Source organism: Mustelus asterias, chromosome 1 (genome assembly GCF_964213995.1).
Source record: "Mustelus asterias chromosome 1, sMusAst1.hap1.1, whole genome shotgun sequence".
Classification (NCBI taxonomy): domain Eukaryota; kingdom Metazoa; phylum Chordata; class Chondrichthyes; order Carcharhiniformes; family Triakidae; genus Mustelus; species Mustelus asterias.
The window spans coordinates 10,082,663-10,107,502 of NC_135801.1; the positions used below are offsets into that span (position 1 = coordinate 10,082,663).

The 24,840-nt window shown below is 44.0% G+C and overlaps 1 protein-coding gene across 4 annotated transcripts in view; it reads right to left on the bottom strand.

The window, feature by feature from the left end:
- Positions 1-24,840, bottom strand: part of ccser1 (coiled-coil serine-rich protein 1) — a 1,298,783-nt gene that overhangs the window by 972,493 nt on the left and 301,450 nt on the right. For all 4 annotated transcript variants that reach the window (XM_078209035.1, XM_078209007.1, XM_078209017.1 and 1 more), the window contains exon 4: positions 20,789-20,903. In XM_078209035.1, coding sequence (XP_078065161.1) covers positions 20,789-20,903 — 115 coding nt within the window. The remainder of the gene's footprint in view (positions 1-20,788; positions 20,904-24,840) is intronic.

Below are 24,840 nucleotides of genomic sequence, written 5' to 3' on the forward strand. Positions count from 1 at the left end.
GCTCTCTTGTTTTGACAGAGAGTCAATAACATGGGGTGGTAGTTCCAAGATAAGGGGATCAGACGCTTATGATTGAGTTGAGGAGAAATTTCTGCACCAAGGGCTGTGAACTTTTGGAATTTTCTCGCACGGAAGACTGTGAATACGTTGAGTCATTGAGTATATCTGAGAATGAAACCAACTGGAATTTGGACACGATGGGAACCAAGGGCGGGAAAGTGGAGGTGAAAAGTCAGCCAATATCTCATTACATGATGGAGCAGGATCGCGAGGTTGTATTAGGGCGGCACGGTGGCACAGTGGTTAGCACTGCTGCCTCACAGCACCAGGGACCCAAGTTCAACTCCGGCCTCGGGTCACTGTCTGTGTGGAGTTTGCACGTTCTCCCCATGTCTGCATGGGTTTCCTCCGGGTGCTCCGGTTTCCTCCCACACTCCAAAGATGTGTAGGTTGGGTGGATTGGCCAGGCTAAATTGCCCCCTAGTGTCAGGGGGACTAGGTGGGGTTATGAGGATAGAGTTTGGGTGGGATTGTGGTCGGTGCAGACTCGATGGGCCGAATGTCCTCCTTCTGCACTGTAGGGATTCTCGGAAACTTATGATGATGTATTACCTACTCCTGCCCCTATTTATTACACTGTTCTATTTAAAAAACACAACCCAATTTTGAAGCATTTGCTAATTTTCTTTGTTTAAAAAAATATTGTATTAACTTATCTGAAAAGAATAAATAAGCACTCTTAAAGTAAAAGTTCATTTATTAATCACACGTAGTCTTACATTAACACTGCAATGAAGTAACTGTGAAAATCCCCTAGTTGCCACATTCTGGCGCCTGTTCGGGTACACTGAGGAAGAATTTGGCATGGCCAATTCACCTAACTGGACTGTGGGAGGAAACTGGAGCACATGGAGGAAACCCATGCAGACACGGGGAGAATGTGCAAGCTCCACACAGACGGTGACCCAAGCCGGGAATCGAACCTGGCGCTGTGAGGCAGCAGTGCTAACCACGGTGCCACCATGCCACCCTGACTTTGATTTTTGTAACTAACCCTCCCATTGACATGTATGCAAACCTCATGTACAGAATTGAAAATCTTTATCATATTTTCTGATTAAATGTCTGGTGCAAATCTTTGTTAGCCCCACAAGCCTCCACCGAATCGATGTTCTTCCAACACTGGTCTCTTGTGCAGGTCTTATTTTCTTTGCCACACAATTGGTGACCAAGCCTTCTGCTGTTAAGACCCTAAAGTCTGGAATTCCCTCTCTAAAGCTCGGCCTCTGCACCTCCTCTTCTCTTAAGACACAAGAGCACAAGAAATAGGAGCAGGAGTAGACCATATGGCCTGTTGCGTTTGCTCTGTTGGTCATTACAATCATGGCTAATCTTAGGCTTCAACTCTTTTTTTCCTTTGATTCCCCAAGTAATCAATAATCTATCTATCGCAGCCTTTAATGTATTCAATGATGGAGCATCCTTTGGAGGATAGAATTCCAAAGATTCACAACCCTTTGAGTGAAGCAATTTCTCATCATTTCAGTCCAAAACATTTGGCTCCTTATCCTGAGACCGTGCCCTGTGTCTTAGATTTCCCGACCAGCAGAGGCACGCAGCATCAACTCCATCAGGCCCTTTCAGAATCTTGCATGTTTCAATGAGATCGCCTGGCATTCTTCTAAATTCCAGAGGCTACAGGCTCAATTTACTTATTAAAAGGCAAATCCTCATTCCAGGAACCAATTGAATGAGCCTTCACAGCACCACTTGTATATCCTTCCTTAACTATGGAATGCAAAGGTACACACAGTAGTCAGTCTGACCAAGATTTTGCCATGATGTGGAGATGCGGCATTGGACTGGGGTGGGCACAGTAAGAAGTCTCACAACACCAGGTTAAAGTCCAACAGGTTTATTTGGTATCACGAGCTTTCGGAGCACTGCTCCTTCATCAGGTGAGTGGAGAAGTAGGTGAAACGTTGCAAGATTTTTCAGACTTGAACCCTGGTTTCCTTTCATTGACTTGGTGTGAATTTTTATCAATATTACTCCTGTTTAGTGTCAAGTTAATTTACTATCTTAAAAGGATAAGATAAATATGTTGTTGTCAAGATCACGTATTAGAAAGCTTATTTTCTGTGTCATTTTACAGATTTCCAATGAGTTTGAGACATATTTGAGTTAGAAATAATTATCCCCTGAAAAATCTCTTTTTTTGAAAAAGAGACACCAATTACGGCAACTTTCTTGCTGTTTTCTAATATAATCATTTACACTGCTAATCAAATTTCCCTAGAGCCAACTCCATATGATTTCCTGATAATCTTGGTCTAAGGACGCTCCAATTATCAATGCTGCAATGTAAAATCTTTAGCCACAGTTCGCACAAGAATGATCCAAACCTGAAGGAGACACATCCGCATGGTGGCACAGTGGTTAGAACTGCCGCTTCCGAGTGCCAGAGACCCGGGTTCGATTCCGACCTGAAGTGACTGTCTGTGCGGAGTCTGCATGTTCTCTCCGTGTCTGTGTGGGTTTCCTCCAGGTGCTCCGGTTTCCCCCCATGTTCCAAAGATGGGCAAGTTAGGTGCACTGGCCATGCTAAATTGCCTCTTAGTGTCTCAAGATGTATAGGCTAGGGGATTAGCAGGGTAAATGCATGGACTTTAACCTGGTGTTGAGAGACTTCTTACTGTGCCCACCCCAGCGGCATCTCCACATCATATCTTGACTTGGACATATATCAACATTCCTTCATTGTCATGGGAGTCAAAATCCTGATGATTACACAGACGGCACTCATGAGCAAAGAAGACTCATCATCACCTTCTTGAGGTCAAGTTGGGATCGGCAATAAGTGCCACTCACGCCAACACTTACCTATAGCCTGAGTATAATTGAAAAAAAAGCAAAACAGTATCTGCCAATACAGAGGATGTTGAAAAGCAGATGGGAATCCCAAAAGGATTAAGTAGGGAATGTTGTTTTTTTTTTGTGGAAAGCATTGGTAGTAAGCTTTCCAATTATTTTGAGGAGAAATGAGGAGAAATTGCTTCACTCAAAGGGTTGTGAATCTTTGGAATTCTATACTCCAAAGAGTTGTGGATGCTCCATCATTGAATACATTTTAGGCTGAGATAGATAGATTTTTGATTACTCACTGAATCAAGGGAAAAATTGAGTTGAAATCTAAGATTAGTCATGATCATAAAGGGGATAGGGCAGAGTGTGGACCAGGGTAAGATGCTCTGTCATAGAGATGCTGCAGATTCGTTGGGCCAAATGGCCTCTTTCTGCACTGTAGGGATTCCATGACCTTAAAAACAGGCTCATGGCAATGAGCTAATTGAAGGCGAACTGTGAGGTTCAAGATAATGGAAATTGCCTTTGTATTACTCATAATATATGACTTGGACCATTTGCTTAGCTCCAGGAATTAGTAAACTCATTATTCGTTATGTATCTATATTTAGTAAGATTACTTCCAAAGTGAATTAATGTACTGCTCATACACTCTCCTTCAGTGGCTGAAATCATCCTTGTGCTTCAAAGGGCTTTAAACCAGCAAACACATACACCTGGGCGACACGGTGGCACAGTGGTTAGCACTGCTGCCTCACAGTGCCAAAGACCGGGGTTCAATTCTCGGGTGACTGTGTGGAGTTTGCACGTTCTCCCCATATCTGCGTGGGTTTCCTCCAAGTGCTCCGGTTTCCTACCACAGTCCAAAGAGGGTTAGGTTGATTGGCCATGCTAAATTGCCCCTTAGTGTCAGGGGGATTAGCAGGGTAAAAACATGGGGTTACGGGGATAGAGCCTGGGTGGGATTGTTGTCAGTGCAGGCTCGATGGGCCGAACGGCCTCATTCTGCACTGGAGTGAATCATAGAAAGAATCATAGAAACCCTACAGTGCAGAAAGAGGCCATTTGGCCCATCAAATCTGCACCAACCACAATCCCACCCAGGCCCTACCCCGATATCCACCCACTAATCCCTCTAACCTACGCGTCTCAGGACACTAAGGGGCAATTTTAGCATGGCCAATCAACCTAACCCGCACATCTTTGGACTGTGGGAGAAAACCGGAGCACCCGGAGGAAACCCACGCAGACACGAGGAGAATGTGCAAACTCCACACAGACAGTGACCCAAGCCAGGAATCGAACCCAGGTCCCTGGAGCTGAGAAGCAGCAGTGCTAACCACTGTGCTACCGTGATTCTATGTTTCTATGAAGAGTGTGCGCAGTGCAGGTAATGCATCCGGCTAACACAGAAGGTGGAAGGATTGAAATATGAGATTCAGAAAACAAATCTCAGATTTTAATTGGAAAGCTTACTGCCAATGCATTCCATAAAAAAAACAACATTCCCTACTTAATCCCTTTGGGCTTTTCAACATCTTCTGTATTGGCAGATACCGTTTTGCATTTTTTTTCCAATTATACTCAGGCTATGGGCAAGTCTTGGCGTGAGTGGCAGTTATTGCCCATCACAAATTGACCTCAAGAAGGTGATGGCGAGCCTTCTTTGCTCATGAGTGCCGTCTGTGCAGTGAAGTTACTGTCAGATTGCCGTTAGGTGGGGAGTTTCAGCATTTTGACTCCATGGCAATGAAGGAACGCTCATACATGTCCAAGTCAAGATCATAGAATCATAGAATCCCTACAGTGCAGAAGGAGGCTATTCGGCCCATCGAGTCTGCACCGACCACAATCCCACCCAGCCCCTATCCCCATAGCCCCAAATATATATTTTTTTATTCATTTATGGAACATGGGCGTCACTGGCTGGCCAGCATTTATTACTCATCCCCAGTTGTCCCTTGGAGGGCAGTTGAGAGTCAATGACATTGCTGTGGCTCTCGAGTCACATGTAGGCCAGACCAGGTAAGGACGGCAGATTTCCTTCCCTGAAGGACATTAGTGAACCAGATGGGTTTTTCCGACAATCGACAATGGTTTCATGGTCATCGGTGGATTCTTAATTCCAGATTTTTTTTATTGAATTCAAATTCCACCATGTGCTGTGGTGGGATTTGAACCCGGGTCCCCAGAACATTAGCTGAGTTTCTAGATTAATAGTCTAGCGATAATACCATTAGGCCATCACCTCCCCTTATCCTTCTAAACCCCTGACACTGAGGGGCAATTGAGCATGGCCAATCCACTTTACCTGCACATCTTTGGACTGTGGGATGAAACTGGAGCACCCGAAGGAAACCCATGCAAACACGGGGAGAATGTACAAAACTCCACACTGACAGTCACCTGAGGCTGGAATTGAACCCAGGTCCCTGGTGCTGTGAAGCAGCAGTGCTGACCACTATGCCACCATGCCACCAGCGGAGAGGATCCTGGAAGCATGCACCTCAACCTTTGCTCTTCTTGCAGGTGAAGCCCACCGGTTCGCAAAGTGCTGCCAAAGAAGTCGTGCTGAGTTGTCACTGAGCACCTTTTGACTGAGTCACGGTTTGCCACATGTGGAGGGAGTGAATGTTTACGGCAAACATTTTATTTTTAAATAGCTGTGGCTTCTAAGATGCATGATAAAAATGCTGATAGATTTGTATTTAATTTATGTTAGTGGTATGGTTCCGGAAGGCAGAACTGCCTAATTTGCACGATGGCACAGTGGCGAGCACTGCTGCCTCGCAGCATCAGGGACCCGGGTTCAATTCCTGGCTTAGGTCACAGTCTGTGCGGAGTTTGCACATTCTCCCCATGTCCATGTGGGTTTCCTCCAGATGCTCCGGTTTCCTCCCACAGTTCAAAGATGTCAGCTTAGGTGGAGTGACCATGCTAAATTGCCCCTTAGCGTCTAAAGATGTGTAGATTGGGCACATTGGCCATGGTAAATGGGCAGGGTTATGGGGATAGGACAGGGAGATGCAGACTCAATGGGCCAAATGGCCTCCTTCTGCACTGTAGGGATTATATGGAACTTATCTGTCATCAAAGCCGAAATATGTGACCCTGGTAACACCTCCATAACATAACCCCAACAACCACACTCAATAGGTTCTTTTGTGTGTGTCTAATATGTCAAAAAGCCAATGATCTGAAAACCAAATCAAACAGGACCCAGTCCCTAACTCATGAGACCCATAAGTGCATGTGAGCTGCTGCTTACAACAGTTTCATCAACCTCCATCCATGAAAAACATTCCAGATATACACACTAGTTCGGGTTCTATTATTAAAAAGATAGGGATTTCGATTGTTTGGATATTTTTTCCATTTGCAGATCTCAAGGGCAAATGATTAACTGGTATCACATTCCTGTGAGTTAATTTTAGATAGGCATCGAACTGTTTGTACCAGAATTTTGCAGGTCAGGAATTAATACCCTTTACTTTTCTAGTGATCGTACTGAGTATTTCCCATTGGTGCATGAGTCTGATTTTATCTGCCTCATGAAACCATAAACCTGCAGTTTTCAATTGTTGAATTGCTAAACTATCATTATCCTTCTTGGCGAGAGACAAGAAGTAAGCAAGGTCTTGTTCGGGTCAATTCAAGATGACATACTGGTAAATAGCTACTGGAAGCAAATCAATCCTCTATGGCAAGCTCAGCAATCTGGCCTCAGCCAAGTTGGTCAATGGGATTCCGAAGCTGAACAGGGAAATGAGCCAGACCAGGTGCTAGACTTGGAAGTTGGTGTGCATTTTGGTGATAGTGACCACAATTCGGTTACGTTCACCTTAGTGATGGAAAGGGATAGGCATGAACCTCGGGCCAGTGGTTTTAGCTGGGGGAAGGGTAATTATGAGGCTATTAGGAGAGAATTAGGAAACATAGGTTGGACTAGGAGATTACAGGGACTGGGAACGTCCGACATGTGGAGTTTTTTCAAGGAGCAGCTACTGCGAGTCTGTGATAGGTATGTCCCTGTCAGGCAAGGAGGAATTGGTAGGGCTAGGGAACCGTGGTGCACCAAAAAAGTTTCTTTGTTGGTTAAAAAGAAAAAGGAGGCTTATGTTCGGATGAGACGTGAGCACTCGGGTAGTGCACTAGAAAGCTTTAGATTGGCTAAGAGGGAGTTGAAGAGCGAGCTTAGAAGGGCTAAAAGGGGACATGAGAAGACTTTGGCGGATAGGGTTAAAGAGAATCCTAAGGCGTTCTATAGGTATGTCAAGAACAGAAGGTTGGTTAGGGCAAGTTTAGGGCCAGTTATAGATGGCAGAGGGAAGTTATGTGTGGAACCGGAGGAGATTGGTGAAGCATTGAACCAATATTTCTCTTCGGTGTTCACGCAAGGGGACATGAATATAGCTGAGGAGGACACTGGGTTGCAAGGGAGTAGAATAGACAGTATTACAGTTGATAAGGAGGATGTGCAGGATATTCTGGAGGGTCTGAAAATAGATAAATCCCCTGGTCCGGATGGGATTTATCCAAGGATTCTCTGGGAGGCAAGAGAAGTGATTGCAGAGCCTCTGGCTCTGATCTTCAGGTCGTCGTTGGCCTCTGGTATAGTACCAGAAGATTGGAGGTTAGCGAATGTTGTCCCATTGTTTAAGAAGGGGAACAGAGACTTCCCCGGGAATTATAGACCGGTGAGTCTCACTTCTGTTGTCGGCAAGATGTTGGAAAAAATTATAAGGGATAGGATTTATAGTTATTTGGAGAGTAATGAATTGATAGGTGATAGTCAGCATGGTTTTGTGGCAGGTAGGTCGTGCCTTACTAACCTTATTGAGTTTTTTGAGAAAGTGACCAAGGAGGTGGATGGGGGCAAGGCAGTGGACGTGGTATATATGGATTTTAGTAAGGCGTTTGATAAGGTTCACCATGGTAGGCTTCTGCAGAAAATGCAGATGTATGGGATTGGGGGTGATCTAGGAAATTGGATCAGGAATTGGCTAGCGGATAGGAAACAGAGGGTGGTGGTTGATAGTAAATATTCATCATGGAGTGCGGTTACAAGTGGTGTACCTCAGGGATCTGTTTTGGGGCCACTGCTGTTTGTAATATTTATTAATGATCTGGATGAGGGTATAGTTGGGTGGATTAGCAAATTTGCTGATGACACCAAAGTCGGTGGTGTGGTAGACAGTGAGGAAGGGTGTCGTAGTTTGCAGGAAGACTTAGACAGGTTGCAAAGTTGGGCCGAGAGGTGGCGGATGGAGTTTAATGCGGAGAAGTGTGAGGTAATTCACTTTGGTAGGAATAACAGATGTGTTGAGTATAGGGCTAACGGGAGGACTTTGAATAGTGTGGAGGAGCAGAGGGATCTAGGTGTATGTGTGCATAGATCCCTGAAAGTTGGGAATCAAGTAGATAAGGTTGTTAAGAAGGCATATGGTGTCTTGGCGTTTATTGGTAGGGGGATTGAATTTAGGAGTCGTAGCGTTATGTTGCAACTGTACACAACTCTGGTGCGGCCGCACTTGGAGTACTGTGTGCAGTTCTGGTCCCCACATTACAGGAAGGATGTGGAGGCTTTGGAGAGGGTGCAGAGGAGGTTTACCAGGATGTTGCCTGGTATGGAGGGGAGATCCTATGAGGAGAGGCTGAGGGATTTGGGATTGTTTTCGCTGGAAAGGCGGCGGCTAAGAGGGGATCTTATTGAAACATATAAGATGATTAGAGGTTTAGATAGGGTGGATAGTGATAGCCTTTTTCCTCTGATGGAGAAATCCAGCACGAGGGGGCATGGCTTTAAATTGAGGGGGGGTAGTTATAGAACCGATGTCAGGGGTAGGTTCTTTACCCAGAGGGTGGTGAGGGATTGGAATGCCCTGCCAGCATCAGTAGTAAATGCGCCTAGTTTGGGGGCGTTTAAGAGATCCGTAGATAGGTTCATGGACGAAAAGAAATTGGTTTAGGTTGGAGGGTCACAGTTTTTTTTTTTAACTGGTCGGTGCAACATCGTGGGCCGAAGGGCCTGTTCTGCGCTGTAATGTTCTATGTTCTATGTTCTAGGTTGTTGATGTATTCAGTCACTGGGCTGAGATTTTTACCATGTTATTTTGGATATCCTGAATGCATTAATGGTAAGGTGATCCTAGTTATACAACAGCACAGGAACCAGCCCAGTGTTCTGTCCCAGCAAGGTGCCTAGTTTTAGTTGAATAAATTCCAGTACCATCTCTACACATGTCCTGGTCCCTCCACATGTCCTGGTCCCTCCACACCGACACTGTAGTTAAGAAATCCCACCAACACCTCTACTTTCTCAGGAGGCGAATGAAATTTGGCATGTCCGCAATGACTCTCACCAGTTTTTACAGATGCACCATAGAAAACATCCTTTCTGGATGTATCACAGCTTGGTGAATGGCAGAATCCTTAAGAGTATTGATAGGCAAAGGGATCTGGGTGCATAGGTACACAGGTCACTGAAAGTGGCAATGCAGGTGGAGAAAAGGTAGTCAAGAAAGCATATGGCCGGGGCATTGAGTTTAAAAATTGGCAAGTCATGTTGCAGCTTTATAGAACCTTAGTTAAGCTGCACTTGGAATATAGTGTTCAATTCTGGTCGCCGCGCTACCAGAAGGATGTGGAGGCTTTGGAGAGGTTACAGAAAAGGTTTACCAGGATGTTGCCTGGTATGGAGGGCATTAGCTATGAGGAGAGGTTGGATAAACTCGGTTTGTTCTCACTGGAACAACGGAGATTGAGGGGCGACCTGATAGAAGTCTACAAGATTATTAAGAGGGCCATGTACAGAGTGGATAGTCAGAAGCTTTTTCTTAGGGTGCAAGAGTCAATTATTAGGGGCATAGGTTTAAGGTGCGAGGGGCAAGATTTAAAGGAGATGTATGAGGCAAGTTTTTTTTTTACACAGAAGGTGGTGGGTGCCTGTGGAACTTGCTGCCGGGGGAGGTAGTGGAAGCAGATACGATAAGTGAGTTTTATGGGGCATCTGGACAAATACATGAAAAGGATGGGAATGGAGGGATATGGTACTTAGAAGGGTAGAAGGTTTTAGTTCAGTCGGGCTGCATGTTTGGTGCAGGCTTGGAGGGCCATAGGGCCTGTTCCTGTGCTGTAACTTTCTTTGTTCTTTGGTATGGCTTCTGCTCTGACCAAGACCGCACGAAACCACAAGGGGTTGTAAACGTAGCCCAGTCCATCGCGCAAACAAGTCTCCCATCCATTTACTCTGTCTTCACTTCCTGCTGCCTCAGAAAAGCATCCAGCATAATCAAGGACCCCACTCACCCCAGACATACTCTCTTCCATCAGGAGAAAGATACAAAAGTCTGAGATTACATATCAACCGACTCGAGAACAGCTTCTCTGGAGTCACCCTCTGTTGATCTTCTGACCAGGGGTGTTGCTCACTACGACAAAGCTGACATTGATGTCTAACTATTTAGGACAAAGTAAGACGACCGAATTACAGTTGTAAGAAAGAAAGGCTTCCACTTACATTGGAGGGCCATTGGACATAATGTCAAAGGAAGTATTTGTGAAGTGTAATCATTATTGCAATGTAGGAAAGACAATTCAGGGGAGGCAGTGGCATTGTGGTATGGTCGCTAGTAATCTAGAGATCCAGCGCAATACTCTGGGGACCCAGGTTCAAATCCCACCATGGCAGATGGTAAAATTTGAATTCAATAAAAATCTGGAATTGAAAATCTACTGATGACCATGAAACCATTGTTGGTTGTCGTAAAAACCCATCTGGTTCACCAATGTCCTTTAAGGAAGGAAATCTACCATCCTTACTTGGTCTGGCCTACATGTGACTCCAGACCCACAGCAATGTGGTTGACTCTTAAATGCCTTCAGGATGGGCAATAAATGCTGACCCAGCCAGCGACGCCCTCATCCCACGAACAAAAAAAAAATTACAAACAGCACCATGATAATGACCAGACGATCTGTTTTTGTGATATTAATTGAAGATAAATACTGGCCAGGGCACGGGGATAACTGCCCTGATCTTCTTTGAAACAGCATCATGGAATCAAGCAAACAGTTTTAACGTCGCATCTGAAAGTCGGCACCTCCTACAGTGCAGCACTCCCTCAGCATTGAACCAGAATGTGTTCAAAGGCCTGGAGTGAGACTTGCACTTGGAACCTTGAGAGTCATAGAATCACAGAAATTCTACAGTGCAGAAGGAGGCCATTCGGCCCATCGAGTCTGCACCGAGAACAATCCCACCTAGGCCTTACCCCCACTATCCCACACACTTACCCTACTAATCCCTCTAACCTGCACACCCCAGGACACTAAGGGGCAATTTTGCATGGCCAATCAACCTACCCCGCACATCAGAGGAAACCCACGCAGACACGGGGAGAATGTGCAGACTCCACACATACAGTGACCCAAGCCGGGAATCGAACCCAGGTCCTTGGAGCTGTGAGGCAGCAGTGGTAACCATTGTGCCACCGTGCCGCCCACAGGTAAGTCACAGGCAAGGAGTTCTCCCAACTGAATCATGGCTGGCATTTCATAAAAATCATTGCAGACATTAATAACACTTGTTCCATATGAGAAAGAAGCATCTTTTCCATGATTGGAAGTAAAAATATTTTGGTACAAACCAATCAGAAGATAGGTACTCATGTGTGATAATCGAGATTAGGTCAACAGCTTACAATCTTTACCCAGAGGATTTGAAAATCTCTTCAGTTGGATTTTTATATTTGCCAAATGCGTTGGTTGACTGAACTGCATTATGGAATAATATGATGAGCAGAAAGGTTACTTACTCAACAAGAAAGTTGCAAATTCTCCAGCCTATACTCCCAATTTTTTTCTTTAATTCACAAGTTCCATTGAACAACACAAGAGTTTGATTTCCAACGATGAGACAGATTTTTCCCAATGGGGTCCAAGACTATAACACCATGGTCAAATGTGGCGGGGAGGAGGGGAGGGGGGTAGGAGGCCCAAACTGTGTGGGAAACAGTCATCGGGCGGTGATTTTCCCTGAACATAAGAACATAAGAACATAAGAACATAAGAAATAGGAGCAGGAGTAGGCCATCTAGCCCCTCGAGCCTGCCCCGCCATTCAATAAGATCATGGCTGATCTGACGTGGATCAGTACCACTTACCCGCCTGATCCCCATAACCCTTAATTCCCTTACCGATCAGGAATCCATCCATCCGCGCTTTAAACATATTCAGCGAGGTAGCCTCCACCACCTCAGTGGGCAGAGAATTCCAGAGATTCACCACCCTCTGGGAGAAGAAGTTCCTCCTCAACTCTGTCTTAAACCGACCCCCCTTTATTTTGAGGCTGTGTCCTCTAGTTTTAACTTCCTTACTAAGTGGAAAGAATCTCTCCGCCTCCACCCTATCCAGCCCCCGCATTATCTTATAAGTCTCCATAAGATCCCCCCTCATCCTTCTAAACTCCAACGAGTACAAACCCAATCTCCTCAGCCTCTCCTCATAATCCAAACCCCTCATCTCAGGTATCAACCTGGTGAACCTTCTCTGCACTCCCTCCAATGCCAATATATCCTTCCTCATATAAGGGGACCAATACTGCACACAGTATTCCAGCTGCGGCCTCACCAATGCCCTGTACAGGTGCATCAAGACATCCCTGCTTTTATATTCTATCCCCTTCGCAATATAGGCCAACATCCCATTTGCCTTCTTGATCACCTGTTGTACCTGCAGACTGGGCTTTTGCGTCTCATGCACAAGGACCCCCAGGTCCCTTTGCACGGTAGCATGTTTTAATTTGTTTTTAACATTCCACCCTTACCGACTGAACTCGCCAACTAATAGTTTAAAGCTGAAGTTCATTTATTAGTGTCACAAGTAGGCTTACATTAACACTGCAATGAAGTTACTGTGAAAATCCCTTACCTATTAGTGCTGATTAACCGAGACCTCCAGTCACCCAAAGACATCGGGGATAGCCCAGCGGGCAACCTCAGGGTGGCAGGCATTGAGGTCCTCCCCACTTGTCTGGCTTCAGCCATGGACCACACTGTGAAGGGGGCATGGCCATAACCATCGTCATAGAATAATCATCATAGAGTTCCTACAGTGCAGAAAGAGGCCGTTCGGCCCATCAAGTCTCCAGGGCAACCATGGACAATAAATCCCAGCTTTGCTAATCATGCCCGTATCCTGTGAATAAGTGAAAGATGAAGATGACAAAGTTTCCTTCATCATCATTCCTCTCACAACCAGCCCCATTTAAAACAGATTATTTGATCACTTATTCCCAAATTAGCCACTATCTCTCCTTCTATCAGGACAGCGAGTACGCATTATTAAAGGATTTGCCAGCTGCAGAGTGTTTTGGGACATCTTGAAGATGCAATAAGGCACCACATCATTGCAAGTTATTTCTCAATTAGTCAGTGTTCCCAATAAGGATCTCAAATTTAACACCTGGCCGTCTAATCTCATGTCTGCGATCCTCTGCTCTGTTTGGTGGGTTGTGCCATTAATTAGATTTTTTTTAAAAAGCACAAAGTCATTAATTTGTATGTTCAGCTTGGTCCAACTTAATCACAGTCCTTTTAAAGACAAGCTGACTGTTCAATGTTTAAAGAGATGACAGATAGCCAACGTATTCCCGTCTGCAAGCGTAATGCAATTAATTATCGCCCTGTCCCATTTTGTTTTTTTAACAGAAGACCATCAGGCTGCGCTTTGAAATTCTTGAGGGACTATCACACTCAAAAATTCATCTCCTTCACTGCAGAGGTCACAGGTATAGGTTGCAAGGCAGCTGAGTGAAAACTGAGATGAGGAGGAACTACTTCTTGCAGAGGGTGGTGAATTTATGGAACTCGCTGTCCTGTAATGTGGTGGAGTCTGCATCATTGAATGGTTTCAAGAAGTAAAGTTTATTTATTAGTGACAAGTAAGGTTTACATTAACACTGCAATGAGGTTACTGTGAAATTCCCCTAGTCGCTACAGTCCGGCGCCTGTTTGGGTCAATGCACCAAACCAGCACGTCTTTCAGATTGTGGAAGGAAACCGGAGCACCCGGAGGAAACCCACGCAGACACGGGGAGAACGTGCAAACTCCACACAGACAGTGACCCAAGCCAGAATTTGAACCCGGGTCCCTGGCGCTGTGAGGCAGCAGTGCTAACCACTGTGCCATTGTGCCACCCCAAGAAGGAGATAGATATATTTCTAATAAAAAAAGGGATAAGGGGATATGGGGTACAGGTGGGGTGGTGGATTTGAAATCAGCGTTAATCCATTTCTTTTTGTTAGAGTTTTACTTAAACTGTGTTATGAATAAAGCTGGTTTTTATTTTTAAAAATCCTGAAATTGTCAGTGTGAAACAGAGGTGAAACATCCTTTCCTCACATTTATGCCAAAACAGAAAATTATTGACTTCAGTATATACCTTGGAGTTACTGATCTGGCATCTTGCAGAACATTTAAAAAATCAGAGGAAGATGATAATAACAATCTTATTCCAATATAAAATCCAGTAAAATGACTGATGCTACAGCTAAAAATTCTGAGGACATCCATCAAATATTTAAAACAAGGCATTACTTTATCTTAACTCCCTGAGTTATTTCAGCTGTCTGAAGAGCAGGGCCCAAAATAAACTTTGTTGAAGAGTTGGACACTTTAAAACAACCTTAAGAAGCATTGGTTTTAAAGTTTTCTGCTTAAACCCTTCTTCAATGCTTCTGATATTTGGAGAAAAAAACCTGCATCTTTCGACCGCACTAAACTGAATTAGAGCATCTATAGAAGCTATCGGTGCCTGCCTCTTTATTTAGTTAACCTTTATTCAGCCAGGTAAGTCAATTGAGAACCAATTCTCATTTACAATAATGATCTGGCCAACAGGCTAACAGAAATTACACAACAATACTACTTGTTTAAACACTAAAAACAATCAGACAGAAATTAGCAGAGAAAGAGAATTGACAGCTTAGCAAGTACAAATATCAGTCAACAAAGCCTTAACTCTTCAGCGAAAGGCATCCATGGTAATAAAGTCAGCTAGCTTCAGCTTTGGTTGTATCTCTTTTGAACCCTCCCTTATAATTCACTATCCCTTATAATTCACTATTATTTAATTGTTGAGGATGGTCATGTGATGCGAACACTGTAAGCCTCTCTCTGGTCAATCAATGCTTGTGACATGTTCTAATATCAATTCTAATTAATTTTACTTGTTTTTATATTTTCGTGAAGTGATATTAAAATTTTAACACTAGAAATAGTGATACTTAAAGTCTTTGTTAGCTCAATAATGGCTACGTTCCCACCCCATCTGCCAGGTGCCTGATAATGTTCAATTCTGACTTTTAGAAGCCCACTAGTCTTTCAAGTACACTGAGCTAAATTTTAAGAATGTCTTCTTAATTGATAACAACTCCAAACCCCAGACTAAACCACGGTGGCACAGTGGTTAGCACTGCTGCCTCACAGCACCAGGGACCCAGGTTCGATTCCCCAGGGTCACTGTCTGTGCGGAGTCTGCATGTTCTCCCCAGTGTCTTTGTAGGTTTCCTTCGGGTGCTCCAATTTCCTCCCACAGTCCAAGGGATGTGCTGTTTAGGTGCATTGGCCATGCTAAATTCTCCCTCAGTGTACCTGAACAGGCACCGGAGTGTGGCGACGGGGGGATTTTCACAGTAACTTCATTGCAGTGTTAATGTAAGTCTACTTGTGACACTAATAAATAAACGTTGAACATTGTGTGTTATCACCTTTCTTAAAATTATTTTGGTAAATTAATAAAGCAATTAAATAGTCCTTACTGATATCTATTTCCAAAAAAAGGCAGGAGCACAAGAATTCCAATGGATACTACCAACATGAAGTAATGTAATCTGTCTTCATTTAAATTCAGAGTTTAAAAAAAATTAAGTTCAGTGCTGCCCATGTATGTGTGTGAAAAAGCCTTTGGGTAAAATGGCTATTTGTTAGCCTATAATCATTTGCGCAATTCTAAAGTATAATATCTGAAGTACAAACAAATTCTACCTAATATTGATTTTACCTAACTATACCTGCAATCTTTCAGAGTCTCAGCAGCCATCTTTCAGTTGAGATGTTAAGTGAAGCCCCCTCTATCTGCTTGGATCAAGGTATAACATCCCATTGCACTATTCTCAAGAAGAGTAGCAGAAATATCCCTACAGTGCAGAAAGAGGCCATTTGGGACATCGATCCTGCGCCAACAATAATCCCGCCCAGGCCCTATCCCCGTAAACCCACATATTACTCTGCTAATCCCCCTGACACGAAGGGGCAATTTAGCATGGCTAATCAACCTGACCCGCACATCTTTGGACGGCAGGAGGAAACCGGAGCACCCGGAGGATACCCACGCAGACACGGGGAGAACATGCAAGCTCCACACAGACAGTGACCCAAGCCGGGAATCGAATCTGGGTCCCTGGCAATGTGAGGCAGTAGTGCTAACCACTGTGCCAGCGTGCCACCCTAATTTGTTGGCCGTAAAGCTCTTTGGCAATATGCAGTGGTCATAACTGCAGTGTGTAAATTCAAGTTTTTCTTTATTAACGTAGAAAGAATTGATAGATGCACAGTTACATGCAAAACTATTTAAGTTACATTTCAGCATGCATAATAAGATACTCTGCACTAAAACAACTCACTGCTTTGAGGGACTACAAGGTTAAAACATGAATACATAAGAATGTATGAATTCGGAGCAAGAGTGGGCCATTCGGTCCCATTCACTTAACCTATCAATATCCCTTCGCAGACTCTCGTACCCTCCTTGCAACTTGAGACGGAGGATATATATACATATATTAACACCATAAATATTATCTCGATCATATCATTGTTTCACCAGGTTTTAGCTGCTAAATCCAATGATGCAGTAGCTTGCCACACTGCTACGCTCATTACATTCCTTATTTCCGTGCACGGTGGCACAGTGGTTAGCACTGCTGCCTCACAGCGCCAGGGACCTGGGTTTGATTCCCAGCTTGGGTCACTGTCTGTGTGGAGTTTGCACGTTCTCCCCGTGTCTGTGTGGGTTTCCTCCGGGTACTCCGGCTTCATCGCACAGTGTGCTGATTAGGTGCATTGGCCATGTCAAATTCTGCCTCAGTGTACCCGAACAGGCGCTCGAGTGTGGAAACTAGGGGATTTTCACACAATAATTTTATTAAAATGTAAGCCTACTTGTGAAGAATAAATAAATAGTAATGGCTTTTTATTGCTGTTTCCACTTGGGTACCCTTTAGTACACAGCATGGGCCAAGCAAAGTTAAAGTTAATTTATTAGTAACAAGTATGCTGACATTAATACTGCAATGAAGTTACCATGAAAATCCCCTAGTCGCCACACTCTGGCACCTAATCAGGTACACTGGGGGAGAATTTAGCATGGCCAATGCACTAAACTAGCATGTCTTTCAGTCTGTGGGAGGAAACTGGAGCACCCGGAGGAAACCCACACAGACACAGGGAGAACGTGCAGACTCCGCACAGACAGTGATCCCGGGGAATCGAACCCGGGTCCCTGGCGTTGTGAGGCAGCAGTGCTAACGACTGTACCACCCTGCTGCAACTGGGAGAAACAAACAATGGCCACAAGTAAATGAGATGCAGACCATATTTAATGGGAGCTCAACGTTACAAGAATGGAATCGACTCTGCAATGGAACTATGCAACGTGCACTCGCTTAGTTATTTCGAAAGCCTTTCTGATGCAACAGAAAGGACACCATGGTCAAATGACTCTCGTTGGATTGCATTTCTTTGTTGCAGTCCAGTGGAACGGCCCAAATACTGTGAAAGGGAACACCAGATATTTTCAGCAGTTATTAAGCGCCTGACAGATTTTCAGCTTCCATAACAGTTCCGCAAAATTCAAATGATTTCGAATGCTGTAATTAATTTTTAATTGATTTCATTGGGGCATTAAACTAATACTTGTGTTTGGATCTATGCCAATTTAAATTAGCTGCAGGGTATTACACAGTCAGCAAGTTAGAATAGCGATTTTCACATTGACTTTTTAATCTTTGGAGTTCCATAACATCAGAATACTGAGGTCTGGTAAATGAAATATGCAAATTGGAATCAACACTCCATGTCAACATTAGACCATTTTCAATTTAAACTCTCAGAGATTCGCTATGCATCACAGTCACGAGGTGCCAGAAGATATACAACAAATAGATTGCATCCTGCTTTTGTCAGAATTCATCAAAAATTAAACAAAGACAGGTTTAAAATCTGCACTTACCAAACTCCCTTCAGGGCATTAAGTATTGAGAACAGACAATTAAAAATGCATTCTGAAATCACTTAAAATCTGTACTTACTGTAGCACCTCCCCAAAGTAATTAATACCCATAACTTGACTCAGAAGCCAAAGTTCCACAGACAGAAGGGCAACAAGGCCTAAGCAAGTTCCTAGCATGAAGGTCTTTGCTATTTTCAGGCAAGGCTTAGCATCCACAAGATTGTACAAACCCCCATAGCAACACTGGCACACTTCAGATGATAGAACAAACAAGGGCCGACTGAGATGGTTGAGAGTCAAATGCATAAGAGAAGTTGCTTACCCTTTATGATGGGGAGGGAACATAAGAACTAGGAGCAGGAGTAGGATATCTGGCCCCTCGAGCCTGCTCCGTCATTCAATAAGATCATGGCTGATCTTTTCATGGACTCAGCTCCACTTACCCTCGATTATTTTACTGTTCAAAAATTTATCTATCCTTGCCTTAAAAACATTCAATGAGGTCACCTCAACTGCTTCACTGGGCAGGGAATTCCACAAGTTCACAACCCTTTGGGTGAAGAAGTTCCTCCTCAACTCAGTCCTAAATCTGATCCCCCTAATTTTGAGGCCATCCCTTCTAGTTTCACCTGCCAGTGGAAACAACCTCCCTGCTTCTATCTTATCTATTCCCTTCATAATCTTATATGTTTCTATAAGATCTCCCCTCATTCTTCTGAATTCCAATGAGTATAATCCCAGTCTATTCAGTCTCTGCTCAAAAGCCAACCCTCTCAACTCCTGATTCAACCTAGTGAATCTCCTCTACACCCACTCCAGTGCCAGTATATCTTTTCTCAAGTAAAGAGACCAAAACTGTACACAGTACCAAAGGTGTGGCCTCACCAGTCATCTTATACAGCTGCAACATAACCTGGCTGTTTTTAAACTCCATCCCGCTAGCAATGAAGGACAAAATTCTATTTGTCTTATTAATTACCTGCTGCACCTGCAAACCAACCTTGTGAGATTCTTGCACAAGGACACCCAGATCCCTCTGCATGGCAGCATGCTGCAATTTTTTACCATTTAAATAATAGTCCATTTTGCTGTTATTCCTACCAAAATGGATGACCTCACATTTGGTTTCCATCATTGTACTCCATCTACCAGACCGTGGGTAGGGCAGAGATAAAAAAAACAAACGGGCAACTAAACAGTTTTGCCACAGAGAAAAACGAAGCCAAGAGTCTCAGTACCAGTTACTGAGAAGGACGTTCATGTGTCATTTGGTGACGGAAGTCTTGAGAGAACACCCTTCCCAGCCCCACTTATGGCCAACTGAGAAAGGGTATAGGTAATGAAAGAAAATAAGGTAAGGAAATAAAAAAATGTTGCTGGGTAATACACGCACTGCAGAATTTGACAAATTATTTTTCCATCGCTCCAGTGGGCAAGTGTGATTAAGATGGGGCGAACTGTTAAAAGTCCAAAGGGAGGAGAAAATACAAAGGCATAAAAAATGAAACAGATTAGCATCAAGATAAATATTTTCTGTCAAACACTTTCCTTGAAATGATAGTTTATCAGTAGAATTAATGTGTGCCCATAACAGCTCAGTAGATGAGTGTATGTATGTGAGAAGGCAGCAATCTTAAGCACTGCAGATACAGCCTTAATATGTAGCAGTCACCTGGAAGATATTAATATCATGGAATCATCGTGATGAAGGAGGCCATTCGGCCCATCGAGCCTGCACCAACAACAATTCCACCCAGGCCTTATGCCTGTAATCCCGTATTTACCCTGCTAATTTAGCCTGACATTAAGGGGCAATTTAGCATGGCCAATCAACCTAATCTACACATCTTTGGAGTGTGGGAGGAAACTGAAGCACCCGGAGGAAACCCACGCAGACACGGGGAGAACGTGCAGACTCCACACAGACAGTGACCCGAGGGCGGAATCAAACCCGGGTCGCTGGCACTGTGAGGCAGCAGTGCTAATCATTGTGCCACCGTGCCGCCCGCTATTGTGTGCCTTATCAGCAACTACTGCCACTGAAACAGTTTATATTTATGTTAATCTTCCACAAGGTTCTCGTTTCACCACACCCCACCCCCCCTCACCCTGCCCCAGTAGGGCCATCTGCCACATGCCTCAGGTTGTCCTTTGACATTCTGCCATTGACACATTCCAATCTCTTAATGGATGCTAATAGCACCATTCCCAGCCTTTATCATCACTATTTATATTCTCTTTGTCTTTTTGTCAATGCCATCCCTATCAATTAGAGCCCCTCCACCTCACTCTTACAGTATAAATCTTGTCCTATTTTCCTTGTCTTTAGTTCTCACGAAGGGTCATCTCGACTCGAAACGATGGCTCTATTCTCTCTTCACAGGTGCTGTCAGATCTGCTGAGATTTTCTAACATTCTGTCTCTTTGTTTCAGATTCTAGCATTGCTGTACTTTGCTTTAATCTTAGGTTTGTACAATATTTCCTTGCTTGAAAGTTTAAAGGAGGCCTGATAATCTTAAAGTAGTTAAATGTTCGCTAAAATACCCTGAAGGACAATGTGACACAAATTCATTAAATGTCGGGATGCTGCTTCCAAGTGAGAAATAGTCTTTAAGGTTGAAAGAATTTACCAAAATGTTTGGTGGCAGCATCGTCGCTCTGATGACGCTGATCTTCCAAGAACTCCAAGTCCAGCATCAAATCATCCTCATCGAGGTCACAGGATCCCAATCTGTTCAGAACATCCTGGATCCAAGAGAGAGGGAAAAGGAAACACAACCATTAACATGCTACTAAAATGATCTTGCAAAAAATATCTTTAACTACCAAACTTGCATGACAGCGTAAAGAATTAAAAATCCTAAAGGAACTTTAGATTGGCCTGGACAAATGTACAAGACAAATGGACAGCATCCTCTTGTTAAAATCCATATGGCATACAGACAGAAACTCAAGGAGGCTACAGCATGTGTAGGCCAGATAAAGTAAGGATGGCAGATTTCCTTCCCTGAGGGACATCAGTGAACCAAATGGATTTTTCCAACAATCAGCAATGGTTTCATGGTCATCATTAGATTCTTAATTCCAGATATTTTTATTGAATTCAAATTCCACCATCTGCCCTGGTGGGATTCGAACCTGGGTCCTCAGAACATGAGCTGGGTTTCTGGATTAATAGTCGAGCGATAATACCACGAGAACGTCACCATCCCTATTCAAACTGAGTGCATTAAGGACCCTCTGATTCACTGGTTGGACAGTTGCCTGCACTGTGATGCTGCCAGCTCTCTGATCCCATTCTGCAGGGCAATGTGAAACTTCATCCTTGGCGGGAGATTCCCACCTCCATTCAATGCCTGGCATCTCTAATTGGGTGCCCAGATCATCTCTGGTCCACTTAGTGGCTTTTCATTTTTAAAAAAGTGTGGGTTCCCAACCCCGTATTGAAAACCAAACCCGAGGAATGCTTCATTGGTCGTTGTTATGATCCCAGCTTTTGTTAATATGGGACAGATCAGAGTGAAACCTGGCTTGATAGATCCTAACTTTGTTTTTAGAAATCGTGGAGGGAAGTTACTGAACAGATTCACAGGAGTCTGCTGATGAACTTCTAACACAAAGAATAAAATATTTATTGAAGAAAAATGAACTAAACTAGATCAGACGGAAAGGTTGAAAAGTTCTCAATCTAAACACAAGAAGATACTTCAGATTCACATCATTCATTTATCTCAACAATATGCCTACAGACACTTAAACCAGTGAATAGTTACCACTCGCTTGACACACAAAGGTTTCTCACTTGGGTCTAGCACAGTTGCAAGCGATTTCTATCCCATAAATTCCTGAGCATTCACTGGATGCATTTCACCTAACTCGTAACTCTCCCTGGGACACTTAAAAACTACACGTTAAACTCAGTCTTCCAGTAGCACCTCTGCAAAACAGATCAATTTACTGAGTTCTGTAACTGACTGTTCAGTCAACTATTGCCCCAATAGTCTTGTAACATTTACTTCTGAGAGAGCTAAAAATGATGTGGAGATGCTGGCGTTGGACTGGGGTAAACACAGTTAAGAAGTCTCACAACACCAGGTTAAAGTCCAACAGGTTTATTTGGTAGCAAAAGCCACTAGCTTTCGGAGCGCTGCTCCTTCGTCAGGTAAGTGGGCTCCCACTTACCTGACGAAGGAGCAGCGCTCCGAAAGCTAGTGGCTTTTGCTATCAAATAAACCTGTTGGACTTTAACCTGGTGTTGTGAGCTAAAAATTTCAGTTTTACTTTCTGACATACACTGAACTCTTTCTCCTGTCTTTCCTCAGTGGTCCCCGAACTACTGTTGTGAACAATAGTAAAACTTTTTCTCTACTTTGTGCTTTCCTCTCCACAATCTCTCCAGATTCGGGGGTTGTAAAACCTCATTAAAAATGTGCTTTATACAAACTAACCCAGAAGACCTGGCCTTTCAGTCAGGAATCTACTCAGACACCCAGGCACTGAGAATCACAAGCAACTAAAACCATTTTGCCTTATATTTGATTTGATTTATCATTGTCACATGTATTAGTATACCGTGGAAAGTATTGTTTCTTGTACGCTATACAGGCAAAGCATACCATTCGTTGAGTACATAAGGGAGAAGGAAAAGAGTGCAGAATATAGTGTTACAGTAACATCTAGGATGTTGAGAAAGATCAGCTTAATACGGGGTATGTCCATTCAAAAGTCTGATGGCAGCAGGGAAGAAGCTGTTCTTGAGTTGGTAGGTACGAGAGAAGCTATATGCATTCAACTTAAAAACTATACTTTGTTCTTAATACTGTAAAGAACTTTGGGATAGCGTAAAGTTGACACCTGTGCATTGGATAATTCTCAGTCATTGTCAATATATTTTTGCCCGCTTTCCTTTAACTATTCTCTCCCACTTCTCACACGTGGCACAGTGGTTAGCACTGTTGCCTCACAACGCCAGGGTCCTGGGTTCGATTTCCGGCTTTGGTCACGGTCTGTGTGGAATTTGCACATTCTCCCCGTGTCTGCGTGGGTTTCCTCCGGATGCTCCGGTTTCCTCCCACAGTCTGAAAGACATGCTGGCTCGGTGGATTGGCCATGCTAAATTGCCTCTTAGTGTTAGGGGGACTAGCTAGGGGAAATGCATGGGATTATGCGGATAGGGACTTGGTGGGATTGTGGTTGGTGCAGACTCGAAGGGCCGAATAGCCTCCTTCTGCAATGTAGGATTCTATGATCTATGTACATAGTTTTAGAATCATGAGGCAGATAAGGATAAACAAAGAATTCCACAGAATTTAGAACACAAAAACAGGCCATTTGGCCCAAGTCTATACCAATGTTTATGCTCCACTCGAGCCTCCCCCTACCTCACTTCATATCACCTTATTAACATATCCTTCTATTCCATTCTTCTTTAGCTTCCCTTTAAATGTATCCAAGCAACAGCAAATTTCTACCTTCTCACCACTCGCTGGGTGAAATTCTCCTGATTTCCTTGTCGGATTTTGTTTGGACCTCTAATTTTGGTCACCCTAGCATGTGGAAAAACTTTCATCTCGTCTACACTATCGAACTCCTTCAGAATTTCAAAGTCCCTTATCAGCTCATTGGTCCTCAGTTGTTACACTGATGTTACAATGGATCAAATAGTCCTCCCACTATAGATAGCTTGCAGGCCCTAATGATGACCAGGCTGCAAACTTCCAGAAAGGGAAGTCTGCGAACACTCCTCAAACCAACCTCCAAGTCATCCAGAACAATGAGCGGACTACGCTCACCGAGAGGATACGACTATGTGCAGATGTGGGAAATACGAGATCCTTCAACAAAGCCTAGAGATCTGTGCATGTACATCCCTACCAAAGGCAGGCTACTAAAATCTTTGAATGAACAAAGAACAAAGAAAATTCCAGCGCAGGTACAGACCCTTCGGCCCTCCAAGTCTGCACCAACCATGCTGCCCTTCTGAACTATAACTCCCCACACTTCCGGGGACCATATCCCTCTATTCCCATCCTATTCATGTATTTGTCAAGACGCCCTTAAACGTCACTATCGTATCTGTTTCCACTACCTCCCCCAGCAACGAGTTCCAGGTACCCATCACCCTCTGTGTAAAAAACTTGCCTCATACATCTCCTTTAAACCTTGTCCCTCGCACCTTAAACCTGTGCCCCCTAGTAATTGACTCTTCCACCCTGGGAAAAAGCTTCTGACTATCCACTCTGTCCATGCCCCTCATAATCTTGTAGACTTCTATCAGGTCACCCCTCAACCTCCGTCGTTCCAGTGAGAACACACCAAGTTTCTCCAACCTCTCCTCATAGCTAATGCCCTCCATACCAGGCAACATCCTGGTAAATCTTTTCCGTACCCTCTCCAAAGCCTCCAATCCTTCTGGAAGCGCGGCGACCAGAATTGAACACTATATTCCAAGTGCGGCGTAATGGCGCAACCCTGTCTTGTTAAAGAGCTCACCTTGCGTGGATGGGTCAGAACGTACTGAGAGCCTATTTGGTGACCAGTCGAAGCAGGAGATGCCAATAGCAAAGGTCTCCCAGAGGGAAATGAATTCCGAGTTGGATGGACCACAAACCTATGAGGTGTGAAAAGCCAAGAATGAGGCGGTGAGTTAACCACCACCAGATTCCTAGCCTCTGACCAGTTC